Source organism: Thalassophryne amazonica, chromosome 3 (assembly GCF_902500255.1).
Source record: "Thalassophryne amazonica chromosome 3, fThaAma1.1, whole genome shotgun sequence".
NCBI classification, from domain to species: domain Eukaryota; kingdom Metazoa; phylum Chordata; class Actinopteri; order Batrachoidiformes; family Batrachoididae; genus Thalassophryne; species Thalassophryne amazonica.
This window is the reverse complement of record NC_047105.1, coordinates 107270442-107283431: the sequence shown is the minus strand read 5'-3', so window position 1 is coordinate 107283431 and position 12990 is coordinate 107270442. Positions and strand designations below refer to the sequence as shown.

The following is a 12990-nucleotide window of genomic DNA, read 5'->3' as shown; positions in this document are numbered from 1 at the left end:
AATGCTCATAACTGGAAAATCATCTATGATTACCTGCTATCTGTTAGGCTTACTGATAATCAACACCTATGAACTGCGTGTTAGTGGTTCTAAATATCAGGCCTGTTGTCTTGGTTTTTGGTTTGAACTGTGTTGTAGCAATAAACCCCACTCATTTTGACCACACAGCTTAACTGAATTGGCTGAGTACCATGACTAAACTCTTGTCTTTTTGTCCACCCAGAGGAGCACTGCTGGCAAAAGAAAGACTTCAAAGAAGACCATAGAGGAGTCTGACAGCGACGAAGACTACAGCCCTGATCCAGATGAGGATGATGAAGACGAATATGCCGAGGAACACCCGCCCCCCCCGACCACTGCATCCTGGTCCAGCGATCATAATTATATTGCAGTACCACCAGAAAAGACTTCACCCATATCACCAACAGTATTAAACAAAAAATGTATGTATCTCTTTGAAGGTCTTTGGATGTTAATACTACATTTATTATCAAGATAAGTAGGTTCAGTAGTGGTCCACGTGTTTTGGGAGGAGTACTTTGTAGATGAACTCGTGTACATCAGAATTGGTTTTGGTAACTTGGTGTGCTGTAAGCTTGATACTGTAAAGGTTTCTTGTTACGATGATATTGGCAGCTGTGGAAAAGGTAAGTGCCAAATGTGGCTTTGGGTAAGTATTCAGCATTTCAGAACATTATATTTTTATTACCTCAATTAAAATACTAGAGACTCTCTGTAGACTGTGGTAGGGATAACTGCTTAAAGCAAATGGGTAGATGATTTCAGGATGAATGGAATGGTGCTCCTGTGTGCATGAGCATGGTGGGTGGGGGAGGAACTCTAATTCACATTTTGGTCTTTGTTCTCAGCATGAATGTGGCCTTTGTTGCCTTCAGTGGGTATGTGTCACAATCCCCCCCACCTCCCCGCACTCCATGTTTATGTGGACATGACACTTGCATTGCTAGCTCATATTGGGCTGATTAAAATGAGGCATATAACCTGTTAACTTTCTTTGTTCCCCTAATTTTGTGTGTAGTGGGTGACCTTGTTCATAGTTTCTGATGACTGATGTTGAATGTGATGCATCACTGCTGCTGGGATACTGGATTTAAAATAAAAGGTGATATGACAGATTGTTGGATGCGTTGATTGATTATGTGAGTAGTGTTGGCTTGCTGGTGGATGTCTTGACCACGTCAGCTCAAACAAAGTGGTAACTGGCATCTCCGCGCACACCATGAAGGCATCACACAGAAGAAGTCCTACGTCGTGGACATGATGCTGAGGAATGGGAGCTTGGGCCACAGAGATGAGACCTCTCCCATGAGATCCTGCAGTGAAGACCAACCACAACAAGATTGAAGTTGAAGATGCAGCAGAGCAAATTTTGAAGAAGTTTCAAATGTACACATCTTTAAGCCTGATGCTTTGAGGGGTATCTTTGTTACATGGACATTGTTGGTGTGTTCCACCTTTATAAATCCATTGAGGGTCCTGTGAGGCTGTTTGCACATTCCAGAACACCTTGTCAGCTGAGCAGCTTAGTCTGTTAAAGGACACAACGGTGCGATGGACGCGTGGTCAGTTATTCGCTCTGTTAGACCAAAGTTTGCTGACTGGTCATTCTGAAGGCTGTAGCAACCTGGTTTTCAGAAAGTGCAAGTGTGGTTGATTTGGGTCCCATCATTGGTCCAATGGCCAGAATTCAGTGCAGTGGTTTTCAGTCCATTTCCAAGTTCTGACAGTTCTAATTGTAATAATGCAAAATAAAGCTAAATAAGTGAATTGATGGGCTGGTGTCGGGATTGCCAAATGCTTGACAAATGTGATTGTGCTGACAGAACACCCCCTATTTGGCGGCCAAGCAGTTGGTGTACTAGTTTCCAGAGCGGAAAGGTCGTGGTTAAAGACCACCCGTGCCCATTCTCCATGTAATGTGGATTTGCGTCAGGAAGGGTATCCAGTGTAAAACTTGCAGATCCATATCTGATAAGTGATGACCCCAAGGAAAAAGGAAAAGCTGAGAGAACTTGTTTATTTTGATTACATATTTTATAATTGGGGCAGCGCAGTGGGCTACTGGTAAGCAGTGTTGCTTCACAGCAAGGTCATGGGATTGCTTCCCGCTTGGTCTATTCTGTGTGGTTTGCGTGGGTTCTCTCCAGGTGTGCCAGCTTCCTCCCACTTCCAGAGACATGCAGGTTAGATGAACTGGAAAATTTAAATTGGTTGTAGGTCTGTGAATGAGTTGCCCTGCAACAGACTTGTGTACTGTCCATGGGGTACCCGCCTCCCGCCCCCTGACTGCTGGGATAGGCTCTGGCACCTTCCCTCATGACACTTGATTGGAGTAAGCATGCATAGAAAAGTAATATTTTATAAAAGGGGCATATTTCATGCACTTGGTTTTGAGGAAATGAACCCCTTCATAGTAACAGTTTATGCAAATTTCAGATTTTAGTCTGTGGACAGGGGTTATTAAGTTGGTGGCATCCATGGAAGAATGATTAGGTTGCATAACATCCCAGCCAGCTTAGGGCAAATTAATTTTAAAAGATGCTGTCCACATCTGCATGAGGTCAATATTCTGTTAAGCAATGATTGAACAATCCAATAGGGAGCAACTCTTAATGCAACTTGTCCATTCATGTTGGAACTTTTTCTCTTGAGTTGTAGCTAATAGACGCAGTGTAGCTGTAAAGATTTCATATGAGACTAGTGTACCCTGCACATCAGAAAATGATGAGGTACTTACTCAATGGATATTAGATCCTTATCAAATGGTCCACGAAAAAATGAGCAATGAATCTTCTAAAATTACAGGGGTTATGTACATATCACCTTTATTTGAATATTTTAAAATGATTATTCCATTGGGTGTACAGACTATGCACCCCTGTATCAATTGTAAATGGGGTTAAACATGTTCCTTGAAGTGTTATTCATAATGTGACTGAATCACAGGCCATCAGAGTGATGGTCTGTAGATATAAAAATGCTCTTTCACAGTTTCATAAAGGAGTTTTGTGTTGGATCTTGTTCTTGATTTTCAGCTGTTCCCAAAGAAGAGAAGCCTCCTGAGAAAGAGAAGAAGAAGGAACAAACCGCACCTGCTGAGAAATCTGCCAAGTCAACGGCAGCATCTGTAACACCGGTCAAAGGAAACAAAAAATCTCCTAGCACCAAAGGAGCCAAAGTTTCCCCAAAGGATAAAAAACCATCACCTCAGACCACCAGGTCCAAGTCAACTAAGAGACAGTTGCTACCTTCCAGTAAAACCTCACCAAAGTCCAAGAAAATACAGCCGCTGCCTGTCCACACCCCATCTCCCTTCCCTCCAGGTCCAATCCATGTCACAGGAGCACTGAGAGTCACCAAGTCTAATTTCACCATTCCAAAGAAGCAGCCTCAGCAAAAGGACAATCCACCATCTCAGAGTCAGCCGTCCTCATCCTCCAGGGTTCCATCATCTCCACTTTCTTCAAATCCCCCCAGCTACTCTTCCTCCAGACCTCCCCACCCTGCTGCTTCAGCACCCCCTGTTTCCCACATGCCGCCTCCACCCAATAACCAGATGAGACAGAACATCCGCCGCTCACTGACAGACATCATCTTTAAGAGGTGTGTTCTTCAAAAATGAGTTTGACGTTTTAAGGGTTGGGACATTTCCAAAATGGTAAAGTTTTGTGGTGTCTGTTCCTTCCAGGGTGAGTGACAGTGATGATCTGAAAATGACAGAGAGCGACGTGGGAAGGTTAGCGTTTGCCATCGAGAAAGAGATGTTCAACCTCTGCCTTAGCACTGACAGCAAGTACAAGAACAAATACAGGATGCTCATGTTCAACCTGAAGGATCCTAAAAATAAAGTGAGTCGATGTCAGCAAATGCTACACACAAAGCTGTATTTTTTCACCTGGAGGTTTTTATTCATGTGTAGTTGAGGGTTGCAGCTTGTTGTTTAATAATGATTTATTCTGAATGTGTTGTGCGTGTGTTTCAGGGTTTGTTCTACAGGGTGGTGGGAGGCGAGGTCAGTCCCTTCAGACTGGTCAGACTCACTGCCGAAGAGTTGATGTCCAAAGAGATATCTGAATGGAGAAAGCCTGACACTCCTGAGGTAAATCTTATATCACAGACCAACAGCTGTCTGGACAATGTACCGTTTGCCTGTTGGACCACCAGTCATAGCGCCATGGTGAAGGGGAGCAGAGCGGGATTTTAATACAAGAAAACAGAACAAATCAAGTCTTGTAAGCCCATGTCTTCTGGAAAAGCATGTTGCACTCAATAATGAACCTGTATAACTGGTAATGCAATAGACAAAACTTTCTGCAGTCACAGTCACACAGGCTGTAATCGCTTCAGAATGGTCATGGCTGTTTTCACGGCTTGTTTCACTAGTCTCCAGGCAAGGTCTCTCAGTTTTTGAGAATGCCCTTCTCCAAATAAACATACAATACAGAACATTCATGGATTTGTTTGTTTTCTGTACCTGCATACTCCAATCAAGGGTCACGGGGGGGGCTGGAGCCTATCCCAGCAGTCATGCCATCCATCCATCCATCCATTTTCTTCCGCTTTATCCGGAGTCAGGTCACAGGGGCAGCAGCTCAAGCAAAGCCCCCCAGACCTCCCGATCCACACACACCTCCCCCCAGCTCCTCCTGGGGAACCGCGAGGCATTCCCAAGCCAGCCGAGAGACATAGTCCCTCCAGCGTGTCCTGGGTCTTCCCCTGGGCCTCCTCCTGATGGGACGTGCCCGGAACACCTCTCCAGCGAGGCGTCCAGGAGCCATCTGGAAAAGATGCCCGAGCCACCTCAGCTGGCTCCTTTCGACGTGGAGGAGCAGCGGCTCGACTCCGAGCTCCTCCCGAGTGACCAAGCTCCTCACCCTGTCTCTAAGGGAGCGCCCAGCCACCCTGTGAAGGAAACTCATCTCGGCCGCTTGTACTGTACTCGCGATCTCGTTCATTCGGTCAAATCTCATGACCATAGGTGAGGGTCGGAACGTAGATCGATCGGTAAATCGAGAGCTTTGCCCCCCTACTCAGCTCTCTCTTCACCATGATGGTCCGATACAGCGGCCGCATCACTGCAGATGCTGCACTGATCCGTCTGTCAATTTCACACTCCATCCGTCCCTCTTTCGTAAACAAGACCCCGAGATACTTAAACTCCTCCAGTTGAGGCAAGGACACTCCACCGACCTGAAGAGGGCAAGGCACCTTTTTCCGGTCGAGAACCATGGCCTCGGATTTGGAGGTGCTGATTTTCATCCCGGACGCTTCACACTCGGCTGTAAACTGCCCCAGTGCACACTGAAGGTCCAACTACAGGGGGATCACAGTCCTCAGCCTCCCCGGTAAGGTCTATTCCAGAGTACTGGAGAGGAGAATTTGACCGATAGTCGAACCTCGGATTCAGGAGGAGCAGTGTGGTTTTCATCCTGGTTGTGGCACGCTGGACCAGCTCTACACACTCCATCTGGTGCTCAAGGATTCATGGGAGTTCGCCCAATCAGTCCACATGTCCTTTGTGGATCTGGAGAAGGAGTTCGACCATGTCCCTCGGGGCACCCTGTGGGGGGGTGCTCTGGGAGTACAGGGTCCAGGGTCCTTTGCTAAGGCTATCCGGTCCCTGTACGACCACAGCAGGAGCTTGGTTCGCATTGCCGGTAGTAAGTCAAACCCAGCAGTCATGCTGCGAGGGAATGAGGCAGGGTACACCCTGGACAGGACGCCAGTGTATCACAGGGCTGCATATAGACAAACACATTCACACCTACAGTCAATTTAAAGTTTTCAGTTCAGCTAACCTGCACATCTTTGGAAGTGTGAAGAAGCCGGAGGACCCTATGAGGGAGCCCACACAAACACTGGGAGAACATGCAAGCTCGACACAGAAAGGACCAGACAGGAAATGATCTCAAGACCTTCTTGCTGTGAGGCAACAATGCTAACCACTAAGCCACTGTGCCGCCCAATACAGTACCATACTGTTTGTATTTCTCAATGACTGATTTAAATGAAGTCCAAGACACATTTCAGTGACTTGGGATTGTTCATCTATCCATCTCCTGACTTGTCTTAAAAAAAAAAAAAAAAAGGAGCTGTCTGTAAAAGTGATTTGTGTTCAGTCATTCTTGTATGACTGTCCAGCTGCTGTGCTTCAGAGCTGAAAATGGATCGGCATTGTATAAAAACAGTTCTAAAACAGTTAATGTGATATTCTTGTTACACTCCTTGAATTAAAGTTGAAAGGTTAGTCTACAAGCACATCTTGATTGTTTTATTCCAACTCCCTTGTGGTCGTGTGTGGAAGCAAATTACATTTTCATTATCACATGTTGACAAAAATATATAAGGAATGCATTGGGTCATCAGCATCAAAGTTTTTTTTTTTTTTTTGCAAGCAGCTGAGCTTGCAGTTTCATTCATGAAGTGAGTGTGTTTTTGGTTCGCAGCACCTCTACGCTCAGTTTTTATGTTACGTTATGTTAGTCGCAAATATGTTAGTCTCATATGCATGATCTCCAAATTCCTTTCATCATGAATGATGGTGAAAGTTTCAAAAATATGACAATGCCACAGCTGAAATAAATGAATGAACACTGTGTGTGTACATGTGGTAACGCTTGCTTTCTGACCACAGCGACTGTTACAGCACTTCAGAAATATGGCTGTCTGCAAATCTGTGTAAAATATGGTAATAGTAATAGTGTGTCATTTACATTGCTTTGTAGGTACAGTGCATCCAGAAATTATTCACAGCGCTTCACTTTTTGCACATTTTATGTTACAGCCTTATTCCAGAATAGAGTAAATAATTTTTTTTCCCCTCAAAAGTCTGCTCCCAATTTCATTCATTTTGGAATAACTCTGCCAGCCTGCCACATAAAAATGTGGAAAAAGTGAAGCTGCTGTGAATACTTTCTGGATGCACTATAAACTACAAGCAGTATGGAGAATTGTTACTTTCTAATTACTTATGGGCGTATGTATATTATACAGACCTCTAATACCCCCACTGACTTCTTTTTTTTAGTTGAACGAGCAGGTTTTACAGTGCAAAATGAACTCTTTCCAAAACCTGTTTGGGGACTCGTAGAGAGAATAAACCATTAGGGCCCTTGCTTTTATCAGACCAATGTGAACAAAGCACAACTCCACCATAAAGCATGCTCAAGTTGGATTTTAAGTTCAGTTTGATAATCCTATTGTTCCTCTGACTGGTCAAAATGACAGAACATTTGTCTCCATCAGTCCCAGTCTCCCAGTGCGAGACTCCACTCAGGTCAGTCCAGACAGAGCAGCAGACGTGACTCTGGCTCTCATCATGTGGCTATGGAGGACGTTCCACCAACTTCAGATGCAGATAGTGGCTCTTCTACTTCCGCTACATCTGTTCACAAGCTTTCTGCTGCAGTAAGTGTCCTGTTTTCCTTTAGGCTGTACACAGCCTGCTGCTTAATAATGACAGAAACAAAGCTAAGACAGAATGTCTAGCTTGGAAGTTGTATTGTTCTATACTACTTCTTTCTTCTAAAGATGTAACTGTCATCATTGGACATTATCCACTGGTGCAGAGCTTGTCCAGAAATGTGTTTTCAGTCTGTTGAAATTCATTGACTATTTCACTGAGATCCTGTTTGTCCACAGGACCAAGATGAACCAGGTTCCACTCTGGTTTCTGCTCCGCTCTCTGCCATTGAGGGGAACAGTAACAGCAGCATGCCTGACATTTCCAGCAACATGCTCAAAGACACCACACCTGAACACAGGACTCATCTGTTTGACCTCAACTGTAAAATATGCACAGGTAGGTAGGAGGCTGTCCAGTACATAGGGTGTGGATCATATTTGTTATGCAACTAAAGACTTAATGATTTACCTTTTTAGGTCAGGCCTCTGAAGATGAGCCCATTGCTAAAAAACTCAAACTGATGAAGAAGTCAGATGTTAAGTCACCCAAACAAGAGTTACAGCCATCCAGATCAGAGGATGTGTCATCTCTAGGCCAGTCGCAGGCCACGGCAGCCTACCGGCAAGACCAACAATTGGGCATTTTGTCCTACCAATCTGACAGGGAGCCAGTCATCTCAGAATCACAACCAACGCTGCACCAGGATGACTTAAACATGATGGTGCCTCCATCCCAGACTCCCATGCCCATCACTCCCACTGTCTCTTCTGTTACTATCACCCGCAGAGACCCACGTATGGCCAGGCATGGCTCTGGTGTTACTGTCACCTACACTGCCCCTGAAAAACCAGCAATAATCCCAGCAGAACAGCTAGCTGCTTTAATTGCGCCTTCAGTTGTAGCTCCAGTTGTACCTCCAGCTGTAGTTCCAGCTGGTGCTCCAGTTGAGGTTGTACCAAAGGCTCCACTGCCGATGCCACCAGCTCCACCACCTTCAGCGGCTTTGTCGAAATCAGCTAAAACAAGGTTCAGAATTTTTACTGTAATAGCATTTTATTTTGTGTGGTGAATCCAGAAAATACGTTTTACATTCTAACTTCCGCGCAGAGATGGTAGAGATTGATTTCATAAAACCGTTTTATTCATTATTATTTAGTAGTAATACTGTTTTATTTATAAAGAAATTAGCTGTTGTCACAACAAATTACACTTCATTTGTTGGTGCACCTTTTTAAATAGGAATGCTTTTTGTTTTATAGTACATCAGAGCCTGCCCCAGAGGGTGAGACTGCAATCTTCCTCCGTGGTCAAGAGAGGATTTGGAAAGGATTTATAAACATGCAGTCGGTGGCTAAGTTTGTGACCAAGGCTTTCCTGGTGTCAGGATCCTTTGAACACCTGAAAGAGGTTTGTAAGTTTTTGCATGAACATGGTTAGAAAATATATATAAAAAATAAATAAAATTTAGGTCTTACAATTGCTTAAAAATTATCTCTCTCTCTCTAATTATTCAAATGTAAAAACTTAATGTAAACCCTTATGCATCACACAAACCCACTGTCATCCACATTGTACAGGATTTGCCAGACACACTTCATGTTGGAGGTCGGATAACTCCCAGCACGGTGTGGGACTATGTGGAGAGGCTGAAAACCTCACTCTCCAAGGTTTGTTTGTTTGCGGAAATAATTTGCACATTTTTTTTCACCTGCAGCTGCAGCACCTGTTTATTTTCCTCTCTTTCACCACATACAGGAACTGTGCCTGATTCGGTTCCATCCTACCACAGAGGAGGAGGAGGTGGCATATGTCTCTCTCTTCTCTTACTTCAGCAGCAAGAGACGATTTGGTGTGGTGGCTAACAACAGCCGCCGCATCAAAGACCTCTATCTCATCCCACTGAGCTCAAAGGATCCGTTACCCCTGAAACTGCTACCCTTTGATGGGCCAGGTAATTATTTACAGGGACATGCTGATACACCAGAAAACCCTGTCCTCTCTGGTGATATCAGCTTAATCATCTTATTTGTCAGTACATAGTAAGTATGTGATGTCATAATAATAATAATAATAATACATTTTATTTGTATTGCCCCTTACTTTTCAAAGAAATCTCAAAATGCATGATGATGTATGATTTTTGTCTTCAATTGAGAATGAAATTGGAAGTTGTTAGATTGATCGCTGTGTACTTTAGGGGGCAGTGACATGTCTTGATGGGTTTCCCCTGGAATATGCATCTGTATATGCCCCCCCCCCATATTGTTGTGTCCAAAATAAGCGAAGTGTGTAACGAATCTGCACATGCGTGAGTCAAACGGGGGCAAAAATCCCAACTACCACACTCACACTGCTCCCATTGAATTTCGTATACAGTAGCATTAGTGGAGTGTAAAAGTTAAGGCTTACAGGGATTGTTTCAAAGGCTTAGAATAATAACGCATAATAATAACGCATAGAATAATGACAGGGGCACATTGTGCTGTTTTCAAATGCTCAAACAGAATTTCTAGGCTTGAAAGTTGGCTGAAAACACACGATTGCAAAGCTCCGCCGAGTCCACACAAAGACGGAATGAAGAAGAAATGTGGTCGTAAACCTCCGTTCATTCTACACAATGTCGCCACAGAAAAGAAACATCCAGACAGATGTAAAAGACAGACTAAAATTGTACGTTTCTTGCACACATTTATTTTGTCAATATTCTGAAACCATGCTGCTATTTTCGTGCATCGGCTTATGACTGTAATGTCACCCATGAATGACGTGGCGTGTAATACAATAATATAATAATAATGTAATACAATAATTCGTATTGTAAAATTGACATGTTCTGTAAACAAACTGCATGCATGCACATATCACTGTATGTCTGTCAACTTATCAAAACAAACGTGACACCAAAGAGGTTATATGCGAGACCCACCTTCATTGTCGTTGTTATGAAGCCGACGGAGTAGCGATTTCTCATCCTTGCTTAGCAAATATTCTGCAATATCCACAGTTTCAGACCCTGGACTTCGTCTAACCATCCGTCAGTTGCCTTCAAGGGGTCAGAAATTTGTTTGTCTCCAACTATCAACAAGGACTGGTCATTTTCGACAGAGGCTCTCTCTTCGGCACTAACGGGAGTTTCTGTAACAATGCAGCACACGCAAGCACAGCCAGCTCTTCTTTCCGCTTCTGTCCACTGCTGTACGTAATCCTGGTTGTAACAGGCAATCCGTGGAGCTTACAGAAACGCTTTCCAGCAGTTGAAATAATCCAAATCACAGCACTCCTCGCTGCTTTCTGCCGCCATAGCTTGTGGGTTGGTAGTCAAAAAATTTAGCCTACCCATAATGCATTGCGCGGCCTGAGATGTGCACTTCGCTTATAATAGCATTGTGCTTAAAAAGTGAGTAAAGCTCAAAATCCTTATAATAGCTTTTATTTCTATACATGCAAATGCCTTGGGAAGATTGCACATTCTATTCCAAATCAAAACATGAAGAAAAATGTATCAAATTTGTTATTAATTTACAGTCCGTCAATCAGTAACTTTATTAATACCACTAGGGGCAATTTCATTTGAGTAGTCTGTTAAAAAACACAATGACATAATAACAATAAAACTAATAAAAACAAAAACAGACTTGAGTTAAAATGAATAGCAAGAATAAACAAATAAATAATGGCAGACCTACAGAGCATTTAAAAGTCGAATCGCCAAAGGGATAAACCCTAAATAGTGACAATATAGTGACAATAAAGATATTGATTGATAAACGACTTTAAAAACTGGTTGGTTCTACCTTCCTTTTTCTTCACAGAAAGTGAAGAAAAAGGAATATTAGGCTGCTCAAAATAATAACAGTATCTGCATTTTTCTTTCTGTGACCCTTATTACACCTTTACAGTTGGCTCTTATTAAAGCACAAAAGCAGCAAATGTTGTACATGCTGGTTGTAGTGCCTTTCTCTCTAAAAATTTGCATAAAATGGGTCATTCCAGACATTGTTCAGAAGAACAGTGTACTTTGGTTAAAAAGCTGATTGGAGAGGGGAAAACATGTAATAGTAGAGCAGATAGCTGTAACAATGTCAGAGATGTCATAATTCAAGTTTTAACTACTGTCAATTTTCACATCTGCGTTTCTTTAAGGTGGCATTTATAAGATCTATTTTTTGGGGGGGTCTTGTTTCAAGGTAGTATCTCACGGAGCAGTGAATGCTAACAAATGATGCGATTTTTGAATTCACTAACTTTTCTGATGAATGTTGGCAAAAATCAGGGTTTTCCTCTTTCAATTAGCGACATTTAGTAAGAGTTGGCAACATTCGCGCAAATGTTTGCAAAAGACAGTTTGCAACCATTAGCGAGTGTTGGCAGATGTTAGCGATGGTGTTTGCAATAATTGGCAATTACGGAAAAACTTGCCGTATAAACCAAATATTCACACTCACCAGACAAATGCAAACGTCCCAATACCTTTGTATGGTTTTCCCATATAAGACCATATATAACAGAGTTTGTATAACAGATTTTCACTCACATTGGACAAACGTCCTGTCCAATTGCAGTCCATTTTCATGAAAAACCTCTCACATATACCAGCAGAGCAGTCTGGACGAATCCAGTGACAGAGGTATTAAATGAGGTTAAGCACTGATACTGATTCAAGGAAATAAGCTGGTAACGTATTTCTGTGATTAAAAGGCTGGGCATTTATTTTTTCAAACTGTGCTCAGACCCCATGAACGAGGCAGATGATTCAAGCCCAGTGATTAAGAAAATGCTGCTTGTTGTTTTCACTGTAATATAGTGTTAAGTTGCACACACATCCCTGGGTGTGGTGAACCAATGAGCTTTAGATCACGGCACCCGTGTGGATGTGAACCAGCGCACCTGCTAAATGAGACAGACTGCAAAGAGCTGTGATTTGTCACTTCCTTCCATTCTCATCAAATTTGGAATGTTTTTGCAGTGCGCACACTGATTACGTTTCGATCATGGATCAAATACTTTTGGAAGAAAAGTTTGCAAATATGACCAACTTCACAACATGAAGTCAGAAAAAGATGCTCAAATGGCCCAGAATTCATGGAAGAAAATTACACGTACCTTACCTTTGGTTGGTTAATGATTGTATAAAGAAGCTCATCGAGGGACAAATTAATCCAGAAAATGCCACTGTTCCAAATCCCATAAAGATGCGACAGAGAACTTTAAAAGATTAATGCACACATTGACGTCATTGCATGGCCATGGAATTACAGAGTTGCAGAAGCATATATCAGGCTTTAGGATTTTAAGGTACCACTCCGTAGCGGACTTGAAAAAAGAATGACTCATCCAAATGTAATTTTTTAATGCACATAATGTCCGGATGCTTATTTAAGGCAGAGGTTTATTTTTTCAGACAAGGTTTTGACCCGGTCATTAAATGAGGCAGGTCCCGATTCAGGATTCCCCTGTAGATTGGTCAGCGCCTCCTGAACTGTAACAAATCTGTTACATACATATAACTGATTTTGTCAGTTTTTTACATATAACAGATTTTTTCCATTTTTTACATATATTGG

The 12990-nt window shown here is 42.8% G+C and overlaps 1 protein-coding gene across 5 annotated transcripts in view; it reads left to right on the top strand.

The window, feature by feature from the left end:
* Positions 1-12990, top strand: part of dido1 (death inducer-obliterator 1) — an 86030-nt gene that overhangs the window by 66430 nt on the left and 6610 nt on the right. For 4 of the 5 annotated variants that reach the window (XM_034167236.1, XM_034167235.1, XM_034167234.1 and 1 more), the window contains 10 exons: positions 224-443; positions 3057-3624; positions 3710-3869; positions 4004-4120; positions 7267-7428; positions 7663-7822; positions 7903-8452; positions 8686-8833; positions 9004-9093; positions 9182-9377. In XM_034167236.1, the coding sequence (XP_034023127.1) occupies positions 224-443; positions 3057-3624; positions 3710-3869; positions 4004-4120; positions 7267-7428; positions 7663-7822; positions 7903-8452; positions 8686-8833; positions 9004-9093; positions 9182-9377 (2371 nt within the window). The remainder of the gene's footprint in view (positions 1-223; positions 444-3056; positions 3625-3709; positions 3870-4003; positions 4121-7266; positions 7429-7662; positions 7823-7902; positions 8453-8685; positions 8834-9003; positions 9094-9181; positions 9378-12990) is intronic. The other variant, XM_034167237.1, reaches the window with a different exon arrangement.